A 25,651-nucleotide genomic window follows, 5' to 3' on the forward strand; every position below is an offset into this window, starting at 1 on the left:
ATACTCAAACCCGATACCAATGTAACGTAGTTGCGTAGTTGACGCTCAAAAAAGAAAGAAAGAAAATGTCCGCTGTTTTGAGGTACTTTAAGGTAAACAAAGAAGATTAGATAAATTATTTATTTATCGCCTGACAATATTTTAACATTTCATCCGACATCTCTCATCATCATCATTCTATCACTGTCACAGTGGAGCTCCGATCGTGATGAAAAGTTTGACTTTTTTTTTTTTTTTTTACTTTTCTTGACGAGTCACTCAATAAAACGAGTCGTTTGATTTGATTCACTTGGTTTAACGCACTGTGAGGGAAGGAGGACTTCCAGTGAACAAAAAGTGAGAAGAGTCAGCTATTTATTTATTTATTTGCCAACTTCTTTCGTTTGTTTTTTGTAATGATTGCAATTTATTTGCAAAATACCATGTAAATATAATATTTATAATATTTGAACTTAAAGTGAAAGAGAACTTAATTTGAAGTTTGAATTGGATATTTCCATGTTAGTTATATGTTGGGTCCTACTAAAATTTAGTGAGAGTTACAGGTTGAATTATACTGAAACCTGGTGATAGTCTCATGGGCAGTTTCATGTTCTATTATTGTTCCATAGTAAATAATGAACAATAATAAACAGTGTCAAAATCAGCAATCTTAGTATTGTGGTAACTGAAAATTGCAGCGGTACTCCGTATGTGCAGCTGTCCTATCACGTGAGCGTGATCAGATCACGGGATGTATTTGTCATTAATGTACAGCAGATAACAAATCGGAATCTGCAGGTCAGACTTAAAAAAAAAAAAATCATAAATAGGAATCGGCCAAGAAAATTGCAATTGGTGCCTCTTTAGTTGGTAAATATGTTTGGTAACTATGAGAGATGATGCATTTCAAGCGGTATATCCGAATGAGATTAATTTGTATACTGTACATTTACATTTAGTCATTTAGCAGACGCTTTTATCCAAAAAGCCTCATTACAAGACAGCTACGGTGTGACTAACTGATGGAGTGATTTAGCTGCAGTAACTCAAATGCCACGGAGACTCCCTGTAACACTATTGTGGTACTCAAAATATTTTCCCAAGGTTGGCAGGTCTGAAATAGCTGTACACTGATAAGGACATCAAATGTTACTTATTAGAGATCGGTCAGTGTTCCAGGGATTCACCAGTCCAAGCGAGGCAATTGGTACACTCAACTGACAAAATGTCAACCTGATAACTAAAAAGTCATTATTTTCATCATTATTTTTCTGATTAAAAAAACAAAAAACAAAAAAACGGTGGACAGGTTGTAAGAGAAATGCATCTTCCTGTAAAAGTGCTGGTGTACTGCTCTTGGAGGGTGAGGGTTCCATTGCTTAGTGTTCAACTGTTCAGAGCTCATTTCAGAGCTTATTTCTTTCTGTAAGCTGTGCTAAATTAACCAGGTGATACCCGCTGGGTCTCTAGTCCCAGTCAGTATTAAGCAAGCCTAACTCTAGAATCATTTGATTCCATCAATAATTCTGATCACAATTCATGATTTAAAAAGTGCGTATATCTATGAGTTTGAGGGAAAAGTAAAGATTTTTTTTTTTTTGGTACTGTAGAATCAAATTTATTCTATGACAAATGGCTGCACCAGTATAAAACACACACACACATCTACATTATTTAACTCAGCGCGATCCAGAGCATAAAGTCAATACATTCATTCTTTGCTTGAATACACATTTGAGAATCGCCGATTCTTTTATTATTTTAAATTATTTTATGCACTTTTGTCTATTTTGTCCGTACGCTCCCTTTTGAGTCACATTACATACACAGTTTGACGACTGAGGCCCCTGGAGAAAGTTCAAAAAGCACAGATTGATGCAGAATCCTCATCCTCATGATTCTCACCTATGTCCATTAAACTTTAAGCTGGTGGTCCCGTAGTTGAGTATGTCACGACCAAATCCGAGGGATGTCAGTCAGCGATTTGTGTTTGCATGCCTTCATTCATCATACAAAATCTTTTGTTTTCACGCACTGATGTAGTGTGTTCTTCAAGGAGGTTGACGATATAACCCCTCCCTTCCCTTCCATTACACTCCCTCCCTCCCCATCTTCCACCCCTTCCCTAAACGTTTTTCACACCCTACCTGACCCCCCCCCCCCACACACACACACACACCCCAGGTTGCCCCTTATCCCTCCACGGACCTGCTCGGTCCAAACCCCTCCGCTTCATCCGCAGGAGCTAGCCTGCTGGTAGACGTCTTCTCTGACAACCCTGCCCCCGCGCCTCTCAAGGTTTTGACTGCCAGTGTATGTGAGGAGAATTTTTCCAGGTGAGTAATTAGAAAGAAAAAATATATATTAAAAACAGTTGTATATATGATTTTTGATCTGGGAGATCCAAATGTCATGTGTTGGATTCCAGACATGTGCTCACTTTAAGCCTTAACGCTAAATTCTTGTACTTACTGTAATGCATAGTGCACACCAGAGCTCTTGTTGTGAGAATATCATGTTGGTTTGATATTGTCTAAAATCTCAAAAGTCTTGACTCCTATCGTACATGCGAGAATCCAAAGTTGTGTGATCCTATGACCACCCGTCCTTGCGCACTCCTATCGTGTGTGTGCACTACTGGGATAGAGAAAAGGTCTTTGAACATGTGATGCTGTCTTTTAGTGTATCCATATCTATTGCTCTTGATAAAAGTAAAACGTAATAATAATTGGATATAATAATGGTAATTTGTCTGTCTGTCTGTCTGTGTGTGTCTCTAGATTTATATGTAAGAACAATGGTGTTCTCTATGAGAACCAGTTGCTGCAGATCGGACTCAAGGCAGAGTACAGACAAAATCTGGGTGAGTGGGGCTCATCGCTGTCTGGTCAGCACTATACACTCACGTATCACATAATGGTTTGGTCTGTCCAGATTCGGTAGCTAGCATTACAGATAGCTAACACACAGATGGACAAATTTGATCCAGTGGAGTGAATTCAGAATTCTTGCAATGGGTTTAAATAACTGAAAAACCATGACACACTATTTTTTCCTAGGGCGCATTTACGTATTCTACGGCAATAAGACATCCACCCAGTTCCTCAACTTCTCCTCAACAATAAGCAGCCAGGACATCCTGAAGACTCATATCCTTTCCACTGTTTGCATGTATGCAAATGAAAGCACGCCTATCAAGTTTAAATATTTGTGTTTGAACTTAATTTTGATTAACTGTCTTTCCTCTTGGCGGCAAGCTAGCACAGACTGGCATCCAAAGTCGTGAATGTACGTCTTTGCCTGTCAATACACAAGTCCTGTGAGACTGTGTACATTATGATGCCTGGTGTTTTTCTTAACCGCGCCCCCCCCCTCACAGCTGAACATCCACGCCAAGACTGTAGACCCCACGGTAGATGGTGGCGCGCAGGTCCAACAGATTCTCAACATTGAGTGTGTCTCCGATTTCACAGACGCCCCCCTACTTGACATCCAGTTCAGGTCGGTATCCTGTTTAAGAACCACCACTTTCTGAGAACCTTCAGATTTTCCGTAGCCCAAAACTGTCTATCTCACCGTTGCTTAGCTGCCAACTTGTATGCATTTTGTGTACCATTTACATCATTAAGACTATGCCACTACAACAATGGACTTTTTTCTTCCTTTCCCTTTTTGTGCCTTAAATAGCTAAAACTCACAGAAGATAATCAACATTTTTTCACCATGATCCAAAAAAGAGCAGTATGCACCTTGATGCGCTCAAAGCACGCAGTGCAATTAATGTCTTTGCAATTCCAGGACATTGTGGTAAATATGCTGCTTGGAAAATTTTGCTCATAAAATTCAAGGCACCCCATGGTCTATGCAATTCTGTGTGTTCACAGGTATGGTGGAATTCTTCAAAACATCGCAGTAAAACTCCCTGTGATGCTGAACAAGTTCTTCCAGCCCACCGAAATGATGTCCCAAGACTTCTTCCAGCGCTGGAAACAGCTTGGAGCGTAAGGGCTAATCACACAGAGCTCTGAAATAAGATCACTTTTGTACTGTGCACTACATGCTTGGAATACTCAGTGATGGCTAAAATTCTAGAGGGACTAACAAAAGAAGTCCACCTAAAAACTTCTCTAAGGCTTCTCTATGCAAAAATACCTGTATAATTGATACATTTACATTTGTAAACACACAAAAAACAGGACATAAGTAGCTTAGGTATGGGAGTTTTGACGACACAAAGCAGGTCTCTTTTGCAGTAAGTAGATTGCAAAAATGTGGACACCCCATATCAACATACATGTTACAATGAATAACTAAGTGTATGGAAGCTGACCTTAACTCTAAACCATATCAAGTTAAACACCTTTTTTCAAAATTTATGAGGTTTTTTTTAAATTACATTTTTTACATTTTTGTCACAATAAAAAGCCCCTGTGTAAAAATCTGGGAACCTTTCTGTATTGGAAGTACTCATTGTTACTAGTGTAGCAACTGGGGGCATAGAAAATATTGTATGGATGGAAGGAACTATGCATTCCAACAAATATCAAGAGATTCTTGAGGGCAATGTTCTAAAGTCAGTCAAGACATTGAAGTTGAAAATTGGTTGGGTATTCTATCAAGACAATGACATAAAGCATGCCTCACAGTCAACCATGAAGTACCTCCAGGAAAGATGGGTGACGGTTTTGACGATGGCCATAACAGGCCCCAGACTTGGATATCTTATCAGACTTTCCATACATGGTGTTGACTCTGTTTGGCGTGGGATGTTTGTTCTGCAGGAGGGATAGAATCTCGCAGTACAGGCTTGTAGTTGGAATTTGGAAAAATTGGGTAAGGCGAGGGACTGGAGGTCGTTGGCAGATGTTGGCGCAAGATAATTTCTTTCACTACCTTGAGACCTGACATGGTGCTGTATCAGTATTGGTGATAGTAGATGAGGATGGATGGTAGCCACTGAGGGGGCCTACACGGAACTGTTGGCACTGAGCACACATCAAAGGTGCCAGTGGGATGTCACTGGGCAGGCAGGTACAGTATTGGTGGTGGTAATTGGAATTGAAGTGGAGCCACTGGGAATATCTCACATCTCTTCCCTGTAGCCTTGGACACCGAAGTATCTTTCCATGTGTCACATCAGGTATCTACTGTATATTCATGCAGGTGTCTCTCATTGTACTTTTTCATATGTTTATATTTAAGTGAAAGGGAAAGTATTTCTGAGCCACACACCAAGATTGAATTAGTCAAGTCAAGTCACACTTTATTTATAAAGCCCATTTCATACCAGGGCAACACAATGCGCTTTACAGAGAAATACAATCAAAGAAAATATATAAAATGTCTGCGCAATCATAAGAACAGTCAGTGCAGAATAAACAGATCTCACAGCCTATAGAACACAAACATAAATCTCACAACACACAGAACACGCGCGCACACACACACACATACAGAACTCAGCCATAGACTACTGAACTGCAAGGTTTTTAACCTGCTTTTAAAAGTGTTCAGTGTGAGGGCCTCTCTCAAGTCCTCAGGCAGGGTGTTCCATTTACTTCAGGGCATAGATACAGAAGGCAACCTTCCCTACTTTAGAATGAAGAATCTTTAATTGTCACACAGCACACCACACTACAACACATGCACACACACACACACACGCACATGCTTTGGATGGTGGCCAGTGAAATGAGGCCTCTGCATTAAACTCATCCTTGGCTTGTCCTTCTTCCGGAGGCACAGCCAGGAGCAGTGGGCAGCATTCATGGACCCGCCCGGGGACCTGGTAACGAGTGTCCATCGCTGGTCAGACAATGATGATTGCATGTTTTTGGTGGGGGTTCTTACTGACGTTAGGTGGAAGAAACCCCATGTGAGCACGGGGAGAACATGCAAACTCCACACAGAAAGGCTCCTATTTGGGAAATAACCCACCCGGAGTACGGTGCCAACAGCGCCCCATGCGGGAATCGAACCCAGGACCTTCTTGCTCTGAGGCAACAGTGCAATGCTGTGTGCAAATGCACTAAAACACTTTCATAGCCATTGCTGAATGACACTACCCGCACTCAAAGACGCGCATGTAGACGGGCTGAGAGAAAGTGGAAAAAGGACAAGCTAAACTGCTTAAACAGCACTCATATCAAACCTTGCCTCGAATAATATTCAAAGGCCTTAGGTTATTTTCAGTGCGTTCAATACTCTTATAACCGCTCATATTGTGCCAACACCTACACTCCTTGTTATTAGAAGTAATTCATTATCTGCGGCCTACAAACTCTTCCCAAGATAGTATTCTCTCTCACCTACTGAAAGAAGTTTTTAACACTCTTGGGTCAAGCATTCTTGTTTCTATAAATGCTCTCTTGCTTCAGGGTGTGGAGGGTCTATCGTGTAGCCTCTTATAAAAAAAAAAAAAAAGGGGGGGGGGGGGGAAATGGACCCTTTTGTTCTCTAACTTCAGGCCAATTTCTAAGCAGAGAGAGAGAGAGAGAGAGAGAGAGAGAGAGAGAGAGAGAGAGAGAGAGAGAGAGAGAGAGAGAGAGAGAGAGAGAGAGAGAGAGAGAGAGAGAGAGAGAGAGAGAGAGAGAGAGAGAGAGAGAGAGAGAGAGAGAGAGAGAGAGAGAGAGAGAGAGAGAGAGAGAGAGAGAGATGTTTCAGTCTGGTTTTAATCCACAACATAGCACTGAAACAGCTATGCTGCTATTCTGGTGCTTTTAGATCTGTCAACTGCCTTTGCCATCATATGATACTTTTATCACGTCTTGAGCACTCCGTAGGCATCAAAGGTATTGCCCTCAAATGGGTCCAGTCATACCTGGCAGATAGGGGTTTCTCGGTTCACCTCGGCGAATATTCTTCCACCACGGCCCCACTTACATGTTGTGTCCCACAATGCTCCATTTCGGGCTCTGTCCTCTTTTCATTGTATATGCTGCCCTTGGGGTCCATTTAAAAAAAATATATATAAATAAAAAAATACAATATCCCTTTTCATTGCTTTTCTGATCATATACAAATCTATCTGCCGATAAAAACACAGCAATGATTTAATGCAGCCTTAAAATAGGGGGGGATGGTAGCTCAGGCGGTAGAGCTGTTGGTCTATTGATCTAAAGGTTGCTGGTTCGATACCAGGCTCCTCCTGCTAGCATGCTGTAGTGTCCTTGAGCAAGACACTTAACCCCTAATTGCTCCTGATGGCTGCGTCCGTCGGTGTTTGAACAATTGTAAGTCGCTTTGGATAAAAGCGTCTGATCAATGTAATGTAAATGTAAAATATATCAAAACTTGGATGGACTTGAACTTCCGTAATCTCAATGAAAATAAGACTGAGATAGTTATGTTTGGGCAACCATACCAATTGGATGACTCCAATTGTATTCTTGGCACTTTAGCCTCTTACAATCGCTCCTCTGTTAAGAATCTTGGTGTGACTTTAGACAGTTCCTTCAAACTTGATAAACAGATTAGTTCAGTTGTCGAATCTAGCTTTTTCCAGTTAATACTCTTAGCCACGGTTAAGACCTGTCTTTTTCTCAAAGATTTTGAGAGAGTTAATGCTTTCATTACAACTCGATTAGACTACTGCAATTCTCTGTGGGTGTAGAACAGTAATTTCTTCACCATCTGCAATTAGTAGAAACGTAGCTGCTCGTCTTCTGACAAGAAAAAGAAAGCGTGATCATATCACACCAGTATTGGCCTCTCTCTGCTGTCTGTTTCAGGATTGATTTTAAGAGCTTGTTGCTTGTTTTTAAGGCAGTCAGTGGGCTGGCGCCTCATTATCTAGCAGCACTCCTGCATCGTCATACTCCAGTTAGATCATTGAGGTTGACAAACCAGATGCTGTTGGATATTCCAAGATCTATGAAAAAGAACAGAGGTGACCAAGCTTTTGCAGTGGCTGCCCCTAAACTGTGGAATAGCTTACCTGTTAACATAAGCTCTGCACAGATCCTAGATGCTTTTAAATTACCATTGGAAAAACCCATCTCTTCCCATTGGCTTTTAATTCACGTTGAACTTTACACCCTGACTTAATCTCCTGGTGTGCTGCAATTATTTTACTATTCTTTTATTTTTTATTTTATGAGTATTCTTTTATTTTCTTTTGCCTTTTATTTGTTTCTACATTATTTGCTTTTACATCATTTGTTTACTTGGTATTTTAAGCCTGTTCAGCACTTTGGTCAATCACTGTTGTTTTAAAGGTGCTATTTAAGTAAACTTTGACTTTGACTTTATATCTGTGCAGTGCGAGCGGTGGTACTTAAGGGTTATCACTCTGCATGTATACACTGATCAGCCACAACATTTAAACCACCACTATCAATGTGTAGCTGTGTTGGTGGCACGGGGTGCCACCAACACAGCTCTGACCCATCAAGGCATGGACTCTATAAGACCTCTGAAGGTGTCCTGTGGTATCTGGAACCAAGACGTTAGCAGCAGATCTTTTAAGTCCTGTAAGTTGCGAGGTTGGGACCCCATACATCGGGCTTGTTGTTTCAGCACATCCCACAGATCCTCAATCAGATCAGACTCTAAGATCAACTTCAAGAAATGACTGTTCACTTTCTGCCTAATATATCCCACCCCTTGACAGGTGCCATTGGAACAAGATGAGCAATGTTATTCATTTCACCTGTCAGTGGTTTTAATGTTGTGGCTGATCGGTGTACATGGGATAGTGATTGCTAGGCCTATCGCGATTATTACTTCATAGAATTATTGTACGATACATGGACATGACCTCTCATTTTTCTAACCTCCAGAATTGCACATTGTGTTTACGTGCCTGTTTGTTTACATAAGAATGTCACCAACATTTTTGCCAAAATTATGCCAGAATAAACCAGAAGGGTTTTCCCTACCATTATAACATTTGGGCGCGGCGCCTAAGTGTTATTTCACACTTCCGTGTGCGACGCCGCTACTCTAAGTAGCAACATGACAACCTAAACAGAACCTCGGCGACAGAAGAATCCTGTGAAATCGAGATTGCCCCCTTTTCTTCTGGAGTTAGCACAGTGACCACAATCATAGTCCCTGGCTGAGTTTTATCTACGCTAGAATCTATGCTGGTCTCTGCCACCCCTACAGATGCTGCGTTCAAGTCACGTGGGAATTTATGATAAAAAAACAACCTGCTGCTTTCTGCTACTTATAACATCAATTTGTTTTTTATGTCCATAACTACTCTATTTATATTTGAACCTATGGAGAAATATATTTGGAAATGGCTTTGAAAAAAAGTGCCGGCTAAATGACATAATCTAGCCGAAATGTTGTAATTGCAAAGTTAATACAAACAGTGTATGAATGAATTGTGTGCTTATTCACATAACTGATTTTATAGCATATACTGTATTTTAAAAATTCCAAAAGGTACAATGCCTCATCGCATTGGTCATATATATTTTTTGTGTGTATTTTTAGAAATGCGATTGGATGATTTGGCCAGAAGAGCTTAAGCGCAATTTTTGTTAACAGAGCCGAGAGTCCGCCAGTATTTATTTAGGATATTTTAATTTTTTTTTCACATTACAATGTCTGAATATACTTAAGAATTAAAAGGTCATTGCTGTTTGAAAGGTTGTACTTGCATTATTATGCTGTTATATCATTATTATATCACTGGCAAAAAAATGTCTTTTAAAATGACAATAATGGTGTTTATCTCAATCATTTCTGTGACAATATTGTCCAACAAAATTATTAATTGTGACAGGCGAGTGTTAGGTTAAGGGGGCTGGAGATGGCATGGAGGTGTGTGGTTTTGGGATGACAAAACTCACTCGCCAAAACTCTTGAGCCTTCTGGAAGTGTAGTGTGTCTAAGTCAATGAAACATCAAGGAAAGAAATGGTGTGTTTTGTATATTTTCAAGTTGTTATGGCTTGTGGCTAGGATTGCATTTTTGTTTTCCAAATCGTACATGTGGCGATCACACTGCTTTGAAGTGATTAAAAAGATTTCAGCATCTATTCAGCAAGCAGAGTAATGTAAATACACAGTGAATTTCCCTTCTAAATAAATAATTCTCTGTCCCAGACCTCAGCAGGAAGTTCAGAAGATCTTCAAAGCCAAACACGGCATGGACACGGAGGTCACCAAGGCTAAGGTGTCAATATCAAATCCACATACGCATTTCCGTATTCCCGGGAGGGGGTCCGAAAGTTTAAAGTTACTTGAAGTTTTGCAAATCATGTACATATACACATTTGACTGTATAGGGTGTTGTCTCTGGCAGATCATCGGTTTCGGCGTGGCGCTGCTCGATGGGGTGGATCCGAACCCTGCAAACTTTGTGGGTGCCGGGGTTATCCACACCAAAAGCACCCAGGTGGGCTGCCTCCTCCGGCTGGAACCCAATATGCAGGCACAAGTAAGAACACACACACACACACACGTACGTACATAAACAGACAAACAGTCATACAGTACACCCGCCTCGATAGATCGCAATTCTACATACAGTACATACACGGGGGCAAGGTGGAACAAACACTAGAAATGTGTCGAAATATGGATTTGAGTAGGTGTAGTGTATTCGTTTCAGTTCTGCAAAATGAACATGTTAATCATAAAATATATTGTAAATTCAATGTAAATCCATTAACTCCCTGCACCTCATCTCTCTCTCTCTCTCTCTAGATGTATCGGTTGACGCTTCGTACCAGCAGAGAGACTGTGTCCCAGCGACTGTGTAACCTGCTTTCAGAACAGTTTTGAAACCCTTTTGAAACCACGCCAGCAATTTCTTCCACCCAGCACCCTGCCCATTGTACCCCCCCCCCCCCATCTCACTTTAGATCAGAATTGATGCTTTGTACAGTGTAAATTCTCGTTGTTACTGTGTTTTTTTATATTTCCCTTATTCTAAATGTATATGGAGTGTCTATTTTGAGGTCTCTACAGCTTTACTAATATCGCACCGCTTTAAAACCTTGCACCATGTACCCCCACACAACTCCCTATTCACAGCCCCGCCCTCCGTTAGAGAACACTTCTTATACCCCGAAGAGCATTAGAGGACCGAAGGGCCTTAGATGACCGAAGGGCCTTTGACCTTTGAACTCTGTCGAAACAGACAATGACTGGTTTGCGAATGGTGGTTTATTCGACTTCTCCCTCTTTTCGTACGCACCTTTATCTTCACACACTGTCTGTAGCTGCTAGATAAATGCTTCCGCCCACAGTGGTATCTCAGAAATGTGCGTAGCCTGTAATGTCGGTCAGGTTAAGTTTCCGAGGTCAAAGGCAAAATCAACAGTGTAGCCTCGGATCTTGCCCATGCGGGAGATATTCAAACAATGCGCAGAACGAAACTGCGGCTGTTTCAGAAACAAGGTGTAGTCTAGGGAGAGGCACGGAGAGCTCCTGCTGTATGAGGCTTTTGCTACACAACTGGCCGCGGATCAATGTACTGTTCAAGGCTCGTTGTCATGGAGGTGTCAAAGCCTCTGAACAGTAATTTTATGCCTTCATCCTGCACGAGTGTTCTTCAGCCACCAAACGGCCTGTTTTAGGTTTTGTTTTTTGTTTTTTTTATCAGCTTTAACTGATTCATCACAAAACCTTGAACACTGTCTTCAGTCTTGTTGAGCGTTTCAGGACCGATGTACCTTTAGGGCCGACCCTGCAGCCAAACAATGTTATATTTTTGTTGTTTTTTTTAATCAAAGCCAATTTGCACTGCCTTCACAAATGCCTCTGTCTTGAGTCCACTCTTTTTTATAGTCTACTACAACCACTCCTAAGTAAGATGCATTACTGTTAACAACATGGGTACGACCTCTGTCACACCACTTGGCCATAACGTGCCTTTTAAGACGAGTCGTTTTCTTCCAGGGCAAAATTCTACTGCTAAACTTTCGTACTCACTCTTATTGTTCTATGGGTGTTGCCAAATATATTGTCACTTTTTATTCTGTCTCTGGGTATGTTGTACTTGTCGCTCAAGCACTGTTCATAAGTCATGCATACACTGTCATTTGTGCGTATCTTTATGGACTTATCTCGTTATGAGCTTATCGCTAATGCAATGCGGTGTGAGTCCACACGCATTAACACCGTACATGATTTTTTTTTAGTGTTAGTTAAGACATAAATATTACAAAAAATATGTTTTTTAAGAAAATAAAAATAAACACTCAAATATTAAATTTTTTTTAATCGATTTGGATTCAATATAAATATTCATACACTTTATATCATTATTTAAAAACGTAATTTAAATCAAAAATGTTTTCCCATTCTTTCAATAAATAGCATCTAATGTGGGTTTTAATTGCCGAAGTAGACTTTAATAATTGTTTTTATGGGGCCTAAAACATTTTTCCACAATACAATCCATGAATTGAATCTGGCTCTAGGCTTCATCTTGTAATCATCTATTTACCTCTGGGTGGCAACACTGGTTGGTTTGCTTTTGGAGCAGCAGCACATTCCCAGACCAAATAACTCAAAATGACATTATTCCATCTATAAATAATTAAATAGAACAATTAAGTGCAGAATGTATTATGAATTAGTTCCTTTTGTGTGATCTACGATCGAAAATGTGTCCTTCGGGAAAGCTATGAAATATTTATAGGATTTTTAAATATTATATTAATTATAGGATTTGACTCCAGCTTTGTAGCAGAATTTAAATAGAGGAGTTCTCTGTAAATCTCCAAGCATTGGTGTTCAAGGCCGTCTTCTAGAATTTGCCAGCACATAGTAAATTCATGGTCGCCACAATTATTTCGCAGTGAAGAGTGCAATCAGGCTCCAACCTCTTCCGACAGACAAACTAACTTGCTCTGGCAACAGACCTGGAAATCTATACATGATTCCCACTCTGATCTACTGCAAAGCAATAAAACCAACACACTCCAACAGAGGGAGGATATATTTTGATCACTTGAGAGGGGATATCTCACACTTTACATTTGAGTTTAAATAGATCATTGGTTTAGCAGCAACTTGAAGCCAATTGTCTAATTCAAGATTCAAGATTAAAGAGCTTTATTTGTCGCATACCTATACATACTTTCATACATATATGCAAGTGAAACATTGGGTTCCAAATTACCTTGATAATGCCCCTGAATTCGTGGCCACACACCAATTCAAAGCACCCAGTACTAGAGGCAACTAAAGAGGCCCCAAAACGTTGCTGCACTGAACTCCATGTTTGACTGTTGGGACAAAACCTTTAGTTTAGTCTCATCTGTCCACAGGGCATCCTCCTTGAAGGGTGGTGGCTTATACAGGTGTTACTCTTTAGTTTTTCTTTTGGCAAAATCCAGCTGGGCTTTCTTTCGCCTCGCTCGCTCGCTCGCTCTCTCTCTCTCTCTCTTAGCAGTGGGGTCCTGTTGGACCTTGTGTGGTTGTACAAGGTTCTTTCAAACAATCTTCTCTTCACTGCAATCTTTGATCAACAAATGGTGCATTAATTGAAAAACAGAAAGCAAAAGAAATGCATTATATTATTAGAAATATTATATGACATTACATTATTCCCTTCTTAAGTTTCATTTTTATGTTCTGTGCCTCCCTCTCTCTTTCTCTCTCTCACTCGCTCTCTTAGGTACCACTCCTTGTAGACAAACAGTGGCACCCTGCATCACCCACAACTATCATTCCGCTCTATATCTTACCCCTGATATACATATCAGATTCATTGTTTTGTTTTACATGCAAAGATATAATCACACCTGCAGCTTCTGTATAGGATCAAATCCATACGTTTACAGTCTAACATTAACTTAGGGTGGCTGGTTTGATTTAACCTCTACGCAAATGCGGCACAGTGTTTTTGTCCGTGTTGCTGTTTAAATTTACAACCCTGTGGTTATTTGGCAGCTATTTGGCCTTTTTCGAGAAGCGATAAATGTGAGTTAGTGGTGGCAAAATATAAACATTGGTCCAGAATGTCCACACTCCAAGTCCAAGTATTACTTTATCATTGGTTTATTGGAACATATACATGTTCTCTAAACACTAAGAGCTCCTTTTGATTCCAAAATGTTTTACATAAAGTTCACCAATAAAGTTCATAATAATCATCGAATACGTCATTGAATCCAAAATGACTTCCTGTTTGTAAAGAAAATTAACAGAAACGGGAAGCAATTTGGTGTTTTTTTCCAAGTCCTCACACAGAGGATGGATTTGCCATTTTTCAAATCAGGCCCCATTTGAAATTTTGGTCCCCTTCATTTATAACTGTTCACAGCATAACCTCACTGAATGCTTTATTATTGAGAGACTTACCACTCTGCGCTGGGTTCTCACTGTGCTTACTGCAGCCGAGTGGTGCATTTTGAACCTTTCAACTATATAGCTTTAGCACTGCTACTGCCTACTTTGCAAAGATGCACAAAGGAAAATCCTACTCTGCCTTATTTTGGTGTCCTATTTCCCGAGTGCACTTCCCTCTTCACGATATTCAAGATATGCAGGAAAAGAGTAGCAACCACCTGGGCTGTAGGTCTTGAGAATTCAGTGTTCCTTGGGTTAGTTCAATTAGGATAAAACCCTTATCTAATTCCAATTTAAGGAAAGTTGTGCTTTGTCAATCATCAAAATAATCTACAATGTCTTGATAAACATCCATCCATCCATCCATCCTCTTGTTTTCAAGGGGCCTGGAGACAATCCCAGCGCCCAAGCGGCGCTGATTGATCCGATCCAGGGCAGGGGATTTTCTTAATGTTTGTCTGTCTTGCAGAGGGGATCGGCATAGAAGGCTTGTCAGCTGACCAGGAGCCAGTGAAGCCGTGCTTCCTCCTGTGCCGACTTACTGATCTCATTATTGTTTATCGTTTTGGCCAGCGAGCCGTTCTATTTCAATTCATTTAATAAAAGTCATGCGATGTAGGCGCCCCAGTGCCAGAAAGACTCAGTTTCCCTTCCTAAACCGAAACTTGTGGGCAAAGACTCCCACAGTCTCATTTTTAAATTTGTTGAGTTTGTTGAGTGTTCATCGTGTCCATGTACTGTATTTATGCTTCAGATAATCAGGTACAATTTGAAACTTCCAAAATGACGATGAAATGATGATCTTAGACCAAATGGAAAACATTGTCATAGTTTCACTTGATTTTAGCATAATGTTGAATTGTTCATGGATATGTGAAACTTGTGTAACAGTGTTTCTTAACTCATCGATCGATAAAGAGGAAAACACACAAAATCTGTATTATTCTAATTCTATTCTATCTAACAAGTGAAGCTTAAACTGAACAAAAACCTTCTCTCATATTACTCAGGTTTTACATTCTTAAATCCATTGCATCTTCCTCGCGTTTTCTTTAGTATTGTTTTTTCAATCACTCTGAGCCATACAGGTATTTCTGAGTTTAGCTATGAACCACAAATATCTTGTGACTTCACCAACATATTGCGATGGGTTTTCTCCACTTGATTATTTGAAGTTAATCAATGAACACATTAACTTGTATTTCAGGGTCTGGCACCCTTAACCACGATGTAAGTCTCAAGGGTGGAGCAGATTCTCACCTCCTTGATACACATCAAGAAATAATCCTTCCTTTTCCACTGGACATCATCACTGACGAAGTGATGAGGTCATCACCTTACGAGTGTGTACTAAGGAGGTGAGATGTATTCGGCCAAATTGGCCAACTTTCCATCGCCTTATATGGTTAGGTTCTGTTTCCTATTAGCAATGTTGTTGAGGATGACTTGATGTTCAAAGTTGTCTTGAGTTATTTTGCTTTTGCCTCTTCATTTTGAGGTGAAATTAGTCAGAAGTTAGAAATTATAATAGTACTGTGATTAGATGAATATACAATACAATATATATATTTTTGTCATTTTAAAAGCTGAACACTCCTACAGTGGAGCCCATTTATTGTGTGTGCAAGCATGTGTTGTAGTGTGGTGTGTTGCATGACGAATAAAAACTGTTTCTTCTGTTTCTTCTATTTTCCCCTTTACCAGTCAGTTTAAATAAACCGATTTAATTGATTTAGGAAGGATTAGGAGTGCCTTACCAACTGTTAAAGTAGGTTTTCTCTTGTCTGTGTTTCTTCGTAATAATATCTGATGTGTCTCTCCTTGACGGTAAAAGTTGAGAAAATTAAACTTTAGGTAGAAGGGTCTTTTAGCAGTTTTTCTTTGCGATGTTCAAGACCAGTGGAGACGACACTCACCATTGCCGTCGCATTGAAAAAACAACTGGGTACTGCTGCCATGTGAATGCAGCATTAGAGTGAGGGGCACTGCTATAATATCTAGTTTTAAATCAGAGTTTTAAACCACAACCTAGGGAGACTCCTGAACCATGCTTGTGTGTATCATGTTATGGTGCTACAGCACATTCACACTTTGTTCTTTTAATAAACCAAAATTATGTTAGACAGTTGTGAAAATTGTGTCCCCGGCATTGGGCTGGAGCCAATTTGTGTGTTCGTTGAACAAGGGGTAGTACTTGTAAGGTAGGGCCAACACGAAACACCACATCTGGTGGGCCCTGATTCTGGCATTGACCACAACCAACAATGGAAATGATGCTAGTCATTTTATCAACTGGCCAATGATCGTTTGTTATATTATAATCGATTATATATCTATATAATTATTATAATCATCATGATAAGAATTAATATAGAAATGTATATGAATTTTTTATTTATCAGTTAATAATATAATATTATCATTATCATCATTATTTTTATTGGTAGTGAGGAACTCTTCATATAGTCATATAACTCTTGTTGTCTAGTTGTATGACACAACTGATTGAACTTTGTACATTTGTCTTTTGACAGTCTTTATATGCTATACTGGTTGAGAAAAGATGGTCGCAAACCATGCTTTAATGACTTTTTTCAGGGGTTTTTTTGACAGTTTTGCACTTCTTCAAATCAGCTCCTGGCTAAATCTTTGCTAAGATAAGAGATTAGAAACAGGAAGTTGCGCTGCTTGATTTTTACACCCCAAGAAAGCATTTAATGCTTTTCATGTACTGCAGCAGTTTTTAATCAAATGTGATATAACTTTTATTAAAAAAATGACACACTGAGACACTTTTGAATAAAATGTGAGTTTCTTGTTTTTGACCCATCTCATAAACCTTTGGTTTTCCCCCATCGGATTGCATTTAAGCACAGTGACATTTATAAATGATGGGAAAAAGCATTTAATTTCAATAAGGCCTGGGTTTAGTGAACCTATCCTTTGAGGTGCAAGTATATTCAGAGCAAAAAGAACATTTAAAAAGGGAGATAAATAAATGGTATTCTCTTCACCCAAAACAAATGCCTGTTATTATGAATAGTTAATCTTCAAAGAGCTCAAATCTAAAACCACAAGTTTCTCAGCCCTTTTTCCTTGTAGCTACTGCACTATGATTAACCCATAGTTACCCGGACCAAAGTTAAAAAACAAACAGACCTTTTATATTCAATGACATCAGTCAACTTGAAATTGAGGCCTAGCAACCAACTATGCATTTATTAAAATGACTGCTACCAAAAAGAAACTCAACTTGATTTGATTAAATACCTTGAAAGAAACTTGTTGCACATTTTCTTAATTTCCCATTTAATTTACCTTGCTTCTTCAAAGTACTTCCAAACTTTTTTGTTTTCTAATTTCTACAGTGTTCCTCGAGTATATATATATATTTAAAAAGGCATTATGTGTGGATGTGTTTTGACCCAAAAGTATAATTTTGAATGCAATTTTTTTTCAGTTCGCAACTATCAAATGTATTCAAAGTGCCAATCTGTTAAACATGCCTGCTAAAAATCAAATATGCCAAAACATAACAGGAAGTGCTCTCCATGGAGATTGCAAGTCACAGCTACTGATGTGACACGCACATCGAGGCCTACTTCAACATGCCACACGATTGTATTTGGGCGGAGAGTAACACAATATTAATGGATCTGCGATTGGGTGCTGTGTGAGGAAAAATAATAAGTAATCTGAGTTTTCCTTTCGAGCTGAGTCATTTTTAAACCTCTCCATTGTTTTCCACTCCGGTGACTGATTGATAAGAAAACAAAACAGGCATTAATCCCTCATGACATACGAACACTCCTTGAGTGCACTTTGGCGTTTTATCGCGTGAGTCAAAAACTGAAATAACAGGGCAAATAAAAACACAACAACACTTTAGATTTACTTAATTGTCTGCAACATTTTTATATCAGTCCAGTGTGTAACTGTTCATAATGGTATCAGTGTTGTCTATTATTCCCACAGATCAAAATCAGATTAACCCTTTTGAGGGTGTTGACATATAATTCCCATATTCCCCTAACAGCAGTACAGGTATGACTTATAAAGGAATCTATGAATTCCATAGATCTGTTATTTGTGTCATTAAGGACTTCAAACAGTAAAGAAAATGTAACTGTGAATTCTTGAATCCAATTAACTTCAGCAAATTAGAAGACATGAAAATAAGGGTATAAAAAAATGCATTTTATACGATACAAGCACATGACACATCTGTGTGACACATTTGACATACTTGCCCTCTTTGCAAATCTGAGCTCATGCCCCCCTGACATTTTTTGACATGTTTTGTGCTGGGACACACGTAACTGCGATAGGGTGGGGTCTGGACACACAGATTGGGTGGGCAGGGCTGGGCGCAGCAGGAGAGGGCATAGGAGGTCCACTCCTACTGTACACCTGCTCCCAGTGAGACTTGCCTTCCCGGTATAAAGACCATCACCTGCCTCTCTGTCTTCCCAAAACCTCTTCTGGACCACCAGGCAACGTGCCACAGGTCCAGCATGGCTCACGGGTGGCTACTATGGCTGTCTCTGTGTGCCACACTGGTTACCACTCATGGCGGTAAGTGCAAGAACGCAATCATTGGGACCTACTGTCCACCCACCAGACTATGAATTGTAATCATCGGTTCAGAAACTTGTGCATTTACTGACGATAGGGTTAAGAAGTGGTTAAATTATGTTGAAACAGTCTTCTTGACTCCCAGGTAGCTTTATCTATATAATATGTAGAAGTTGCTTACATCATGACGTACAATCCACATATTATGTAGGTTGTACGTGATGATGTAAGCAACTTAGAAATCTTCACTCCAGAAATACTGTTCTGGAATCACGTGGTTCTTTTCGGTTTCAGTAGAGACAAAATCTCCAGTGAATATCCTCCTTTCCATGTCCAAGATCCCTGAAATCGCAGGTGAGTTAATGGGAACCTTTGGAGGTATTGTGTCGGTGATTGTGCTTTGACTGTGTACAAAAATACTTTTTCCTTTATAGGCAAATATCCACGGAATGTATATACCCAGACTTAATAAAAAAATGTGTGAACCCCTTCGTCTCTCACACCTATCGATGTTAGAGTCTGCGGTGGGAGGTTGTTCCTCCTTCTGATTTTGTATTTGTCTTGTTTAGGGATTAGTCCTGTTCACAATGGCCAGGTGTGCAGCACCTGGGGCAACTTCCACTTCAAGACGTTTGATGGGGATGTCTTCCAGGTGCCCTCCAGCTGCAACTACGTGCTGACCTCGCTGTGTCAGAGTGACTACAAGGACTTCAATGTCCAGATGAGGCGGCAGGTGGTGGACGGGATCCCCTCCATCACCGCCGTAGTCATGAAACTGGATGGCACTGTGGTCGAGCTCTCCAAGGGCTCTGTGGTTGTTAATGGAAAACCGTAAGTTTTACTCTGGAGGTGAAATTACCTTCTTTTCTAGAATCAACCAACACGAAAGAAGAGATGAGTTAAATGAGATGAGATCACGAGATAAAAGCTAAAGCTATGGAAGAGAACCCCCCCCTAATTACGACTGTATTGCAGTGTGTGAATTGCAGTGCAAAAGATATACATAGTTGTAAACGATAAACAGGTATAAACAGGAATGAACAGGGTTAAAAAAACGCAGGAACCTTTGGTGAGGTGGTAATTATCTGTCCTGTTATCAATGAGGTGGAGTTGCGAACACACGCTCAGACAAAGATCAAATTCTAGTTGTACTAGATCTTAACAACAAGATTAGATTGGACGAAAAGAAACATTTCTTTAGTGTTGACATAGCGTTATGGTGTGTTGAATGGGAATGTTTGTTAGAAAAAATGATATTGATATTGTTTCTGTATCCTTTTCACCAGGGCAATCCTACCATTTAGCCAATCGGGGGTCCTAATCGAGAAAGCTCCAACCTACATCAAAATCAAAGCAAAGCTGGGATTGGTTGCGATCTGGAACGAGGAGGATTCTTTCCTGGTACAAAAATGTTGCCCTTATACTCATAGATAAACAATTTTGTAGGATTTAAGTGTTGTAATATACATTTGACTCTACAATAGTCTACCAAAGACTGATGCAATTGTTCGTGTACAAGTAAGAAAATTAAGAGATTAATGGACAAACTCACAGAGTGTGAACTCTAGAAATAGCTTGTATGGTAAGCTTTGTGATTTGGTGACCGGTCATGCTTTCCCCCACAGGTCGAGCTGGACATCAAGTACAAAAATCAGACCTGTGGTCTTTGCGGAGACTTCAATGGCGTTCAGCTTTACAACGAGTTCTATAGCCATGGTAAATGTTTCCAAATGTAAAAAAGTGATATACACCGAAAATGAAATTCAATCCTAATTTAAAGCAATATAATGGATTGGATTTTTCTTTTGATTGAAATTGAAAAAAAAGGCTCATTCCAGGTTTCCATTCAATGTTTTTAGTACTCTTTTATTCAGACTGTAATTTCTGTCATAGAAATTAAGAAACTTGTTATAATTCCAACAATTGAAGATATACGGGTATCTGCAAACGGTTAGGTCTAGTTGGTTATACTTATTGAACTTTGTTGGTTGATTGGCAATGTCATGTGATGCTCTCAATTGGCACTACAAAGTAGCATTAACTTTATCTTATTTTCAAACCTTTTCCAAAGGTGTGCAGATTTCCCCGGCAGATTATGCTCGTTTCTGGGAAATGAATGGCCCTACCGAGACCTGCTCTGCCTACCAATTGGCCTCAACGGAGAAATGTAACTCCATGGTAAGGTCCATTTGGCAGCACACAGTGGACCCAAACAAAATGATTGCTATGAGGATACTCTCTGGTTTGCTGAACTGCAGACTTTTTTCTTTTGTTTTTTGCTTGCGCAGAACTCCCTGTGTGAACAGATCTTCGCGGGACCAGCCTTCGCTAGCTGTCAAGGCCTACTGGACACGGCCTCTTTCACCAGTGCCTGCATGGCGGACATCTGCCACTGCGAGAACAGCACGGAGAGCCATGCAAACCCCCTCTGCCTTTGTAACACACTCTCTGAGTTCTCCAGGCAGTGCGTCCATGCCGGGGGCAAACCAGATCAGTGGAGGACCATGAATCTCTGCTGTAAGGATCCTTGCGCTGCTTGCACATGGGATCAAGGCACAGGCACAAAGATACGCTGTAGCTGAGCTTTGTCAAGCAAATGCGTTCGTCCTGCTTCATTGTTGAAGTTGAAGTTTAAAGGCATAACCCAATTTTGGGGGTGGTAAAATGCGCTTTTTGTCCATCTTACCAAGATTCAGACGAAAAGGTCAATAACAAATTCATCCCTGTGTGTCCAGAACCATGATAGCGAAGGTCTGCCTCATAACCGTGTTAGCCCAATGCAAGGCTGCAGAGGGAATCAAGCCTAGCCTCAGGGAAATACACCTTCCACTATCCCCAATGCTGAGTTATTTAAGCGATACAACTTGTGTCTTTATGACGAGCAACAATAAAAACATAAAAATTGAGTAATTTGTGTAAATGTAGCTACATATTTTGGACACACAATAATTTACACATTTGTGATTATTAACTGTGAAGTGCAGCTTCAAGTGAGTTGGGGGTTGCCACATACAAACTGCAATGCCTCGCATCAGAACATAGCTGTCAAAAAAACTCAGCTGACTGAACAGGCAACCCTACAGCACCAACACATTGAGTTTCCCAGGCAGCACAAAGCTTATAATAACTGGAACCAGCAGATGGATAAATGTATATGTACCAGAAATAGTAGCTTGTAGTTACGTGGCTCAGTTTAAACTAAGATTTTGTTTTTATGTTTTAATTTGTACTCATAAAAACATGACATTTATCACTTGAGTAATTTAGCTCTTGACACATTGGAGGATATATGTTATTTCACAGGAGGTAGGCTAGTTGATTTTTCCCGAAGCCTTGCATTGAGCTAACACAGTTAGCATGCAGCCCGCTGCTACCTCTGTACTGGACACACGCCCATGAAATTGGTATTGACCTCATCGTCTGAGTCTGGGTAAGATAGACCAAAAGCGAATTTACCCCCAAAACTGAGTATTCCATGAAAGAATATGCCGAGCTTTCAAAAGAAAACTGTAGGTGCAGCGCTGTCTATCTACAAGTTAGGTTTGATTGTGATCGCTGTAATTGATTGGCTAAATCTTTTCATGGTAGATGAGAATTGTAATGTGAGCTAATGACATACAGCAGTTGCAGAAAATCTGCCTTCAACCAGGGTTGTTGTTGTCCTGGCAGTTTTGTCAAGATTTTTTTTCTTAAAATCGAAATCCCAGTGTTTGGATTGAAGAATGCTGCATTCAATGTCTTCACAGCGAAGTCATGTCCTTACAACATGGAATTCCTTGAGTGCGGCAGTCCGTGCGCTGATACCTGCACCAACCCAGATGCCAGTCAGACCTGTGACAGCCACTGTACCGATGGGTGCTTTTGTCCCACAGGTACAAGAAGCCTGAAGAACACACGACACACAAAAATGTACAAACAGTAGGTTACACTTTATATGGATCATCCAATGGTAATCCGCAACTCAGTATAAACTGACTGTGAATTGACTTTCAACTGAGTCGGTGTTGATAGTTAACTTATTATCGACTTCTCCTGTGTTAATACTAACCTGTATCAACTGGGAGTTGATATTAGTTAGTTTCAGTTAAACAGTTGGTATAAGGTTTACAATGGTTAAGTTTAGGTATGGGTTTGGTTTGGTAAAGGGCAGGTTAAGCGTATTGGGTGGTTACCAAAGCAAAATGCATAAGGCTAGGGTTTGGGTTAGACAAGTTGATACGAATACTAAAATAACTGACTTAATTCATAAAATTATCTGATGAGGCTAGTCAGTTGGTCTTGAGTTGCGTATTCACATTGGATGATCCAAATAAAGTTTTCATAATTGATCTTGGTAACTGTGTGTTCCTCTACTCAGGCATGGTTCTGGATGATGTGAGCAATAAGGGTTGTGTGCCACTGAGAAGCTGTCCCTGCAGCTACAACGGCAAGACCTATGCACCCGGGGAGACCTACGCCAGCAGCTGTAAGAAATGGTAGGAAATTCAACATATCATCGACTCTGTCAGAGACGATGAATTTGATTCCATAAAAATCTGTAACACCCAGTTCGGTGGAAACTCAGTTCGTTTCCACCGCAGGGACCAGGGTCTAAATTTAGTTCGAGGAACAAAGTCCCAGGAACCAAAAAATCCCTGCTGGGGGGGAAGTACTTTTCAAAAGTTACAGAACTTTTGGGGTGGGGTTTGCATTTTATTTCAGAAATATTTTATAACAATTTTTTTTTTTAATCTGTAGCTGCAAACCGACTTTATGTCATTATTTTAGTTATTTGTTCTAAAAATGTTTCATTTGTATAAAAAACTGAATCGTTTTCTGTTTTTGATAATAAAAAACAGAAAATAAAAAACCAGCCGAGGGTGTGTGTGTGTGTGTGTGTGTGTGTGTGTGTGTGTGTGTGTGTATGTGTATATATATATATATTTATTATATATATATATATATATATATATATATATATATATATATATATATATATATATGTAAAAAATAATAATAATAAAACTTATATATATATATATATATATATATATATATATTTTTTTTTTTTTCCACTATCACTTTGGCTGTCTTCCTTCATACATTTTATTTTTCTTGTTGTATAGTCTTCTGCATTATCACCACCTACTGGAGTGGAGCAGTTTGTTGCATAGTGGCGCGGAAAAATTACAGCGGACTAATTTTCATAATATTCACAGGCCTTCAGACTTCTGTGGAAATGCAGACAACAATGGGCTGAAGCAAACTTTTCCTGAAAAACAGTTCCTGGAACTAATAGGTCCAGGAACTTTGAATGGAAACTTGGATTTGGTTAACAAATTATAACAAAATAAATAGCTTTGTTGTCATATAGTCCTTGCGTCAACAGATTTTGAACAAACAATAGATGTGTCTTTAATTTGACATTAAGAATGACCACTAAAAATGAGAGCAATAACCAGTGTATTAAGTAGTGTCTTTCTGTTTCTTTATTTTAATTCCTATAAAAAGCTAATCTCAGACAATTTAATTCAGGACAATTCTTCCCCATCTACAGTATATGTGGATGGACTTATTACACTAATGTAAGCATGATCTGAAATCTAGAGAAAGGTAGAAAGTTATGGCACTGTTCGCTTTAGCACATGATTAAAACAAGTAATAGAATGAGAACATTTCCATGCTGGCCACCATTTCACTAGTCTACAGTAATCTAGCTGGTTTCTCAATAGTAAAGCATTCATGATGTTATAAATGATAAGGAACAACCTTTTAATAACTTCTGGGTTGAAAGATAGCCAACATGCCATTAATATTTATCTGGATATTTCTGTGGTTGATCAGTACCACAAATATAACCTAGTTTAACCATCACAAATGTATAATTTAGCTTTAAACTCAGCTAGAACCCAATCCCGTTGTTCTGTACAGCATGTGCAATGGAGGTCAGTGGAACTGCAAAGAGGAAAATTGCCCAGGGACCTGCTCCGTAGAGGGTGGAGCCCACATCAACACTTTTGACGGCAATATCTACACATTCCATGGAGAATGCTCCTACGTCCTGGCCAAGGTACGGATACAATTTCAATATCATAAACCCTCTAATGTATTTTAGCCTAAATTGACAATAGTATAGACACTTGTCCAGCTTTTTTTGGAGCAACAACAGATATCACTTCCTTTTGGAGCAAATCTGTTATATCCCAGGACAGGGATTAGATGTTCATCTTTGACATCATCTTAGGTTTGCCTATGAAAACCCTTCGTAATTTGCATCATATGTATAGATAGTTTCGTGTAGTTTGAGAATAATTTTTCATAATCGTCACACAATGACAATCCCCTCACGATACGGACTCTGCAGAAATTCCAATTAAGCTGCTTTCTTGATCGATCCTTGGTCCCCAAAGTAGTTCCTTACATCGATGTCCTTATTGTGATCACAAACCCGCCCCGGAGTTTTACTAATAACACATTTCTCTTTGTCTTGTCCGTAGGACTGCAAGGGAAACAGATTTCAGGTCCAGGGAGACCTGGTGCAGTGTGGACTGACGGAGAGCGAAACCTGCCTCAAGTCCATTACCATGGCTCTATCTGGGGGGTCAACTGTAAGTTGGCTGCACAGAGGCAAACACAATAACACTCAGCATAAAGTCATTCAAGTATAAATTCACTTCCTATTACATTTTTGGCCAGATGTGTGGCACAATATGTGTCTTAATGGCATTTTAACTGATTAATTACTGTACGAGTAAATTGCAAATGGTATGATTAAAAACATTTTTGACAGTTGTATTTTAATGGTTTTTAATTTATGGAGCTGAGTGGATTTTATAATTTAATATTTACGCTTGTTT

At 39.6% G+C, this 25,651-nt stretch overlaps 2 protein-coding genes across 5 annotated transcripts in view; both read left to right on the forward strand.

The window, feature by feature from the left end:
• The window catches only part of LOC307228265 (AP-2 complex subunit alpha-2), a 29,092-nt gene extending 17,170 nt beyond the window's left edge, over positions 1-11,922 (forward strand). For 3 of the 4 annotated variants that reach the window (XM_079997884.1, XM_079997885.1, XM_079997887.1), the window contains 8 exons: positions 2,167-2,318; positions 2,763-2,845; positions 3,042-3,130; positions 3,359-3,483; positions 3,867-3,983; positions 10,041-10,110; positions 10,240-10,374; positions 10,644-11,922. In XM_079997884.1, coding sequence (XP_079854010.1) covers positions 2,167-2,318; positions 2,763-2,845; positions 3,042-3,130; positions 3,359-3,483; positions 3,867-3,983; positions 10,041-10,110; positions 10,240-10,374; positions 10,644-10,721 — 849 coding nt within the window. In that variant the 3' untranslated portion in view covers positions 10,722-11,922. The remainder of the gene's footprint in view (positions 1-2,166; positions 2,319-2,762; positions 2,846-3,041; positions 3,131-3,358; positions 3,484-3,866; positions 3,984-10,040; positions 10,111-10,239; positions 10,375-10,643) is intronic. The other variant, XM_079997886.1, reaches the window with a different exon arrangement.
• Positions 11,923-18,754: 6,832 nt separating this feature from the next.
• Positions 18,755-25,651, forward strand: part of LOC307227916 (mucin-5B-like) — a gene marked incomplete at both ends in the record, with an annotated part of 39,585 nt that continues 32,688 nt past the window's right edge. The window contains 11 exons of the mRNA XM_079997356.1: positions 18,755-18,815; positions 19,110-19,169; positions 19,385-19,646; positions 20,102-20,216; positions 20,441-20,531; positions 20,887-20,993; positions 21,104-21,332; positions 22,523-22,687; positions 23,173-23,290; positions 24,726-24,864; positions 25,292-25,402. Coding sequence (XP_079853482.1) covers positions 18,755-18,815; positions 19,110-19,169; positions 19,385-19,646; positions 20,102-20,216; positions 20,441-20,531; positions 20,887-20,993; positions 21,104-21,332; positions 22,523-22,687; positions 23,173-23,290; positions 24,726-24,864; positions 25,292-25,402 — 1,458 coding nt within the window. The remainder of the gene's footprint in view (positions 18,816-19,109; positions 19,170-19,384; positions 19,647-20,101; positions 20,217-20,440; positions 20,532-20,886; positions 20,994-21,103; positions 21,333-22,522; positions 22,688-23,172; positions 23,291-24,725; positions 24,865-25,291; positions 25,403-25,651) is intronic.

The sequence above is a fragment of the Zeus faber genome, assembly GCF_960531495.2.
Source record: "Zeus faber genome assembly, chromosome: 3".
Taxonomy (NCBI): Eukaryota; Metazoa; Chordata; class Actinopteri; order Zeiformes; family Zeidae; genus Zeus; species Zeus faber.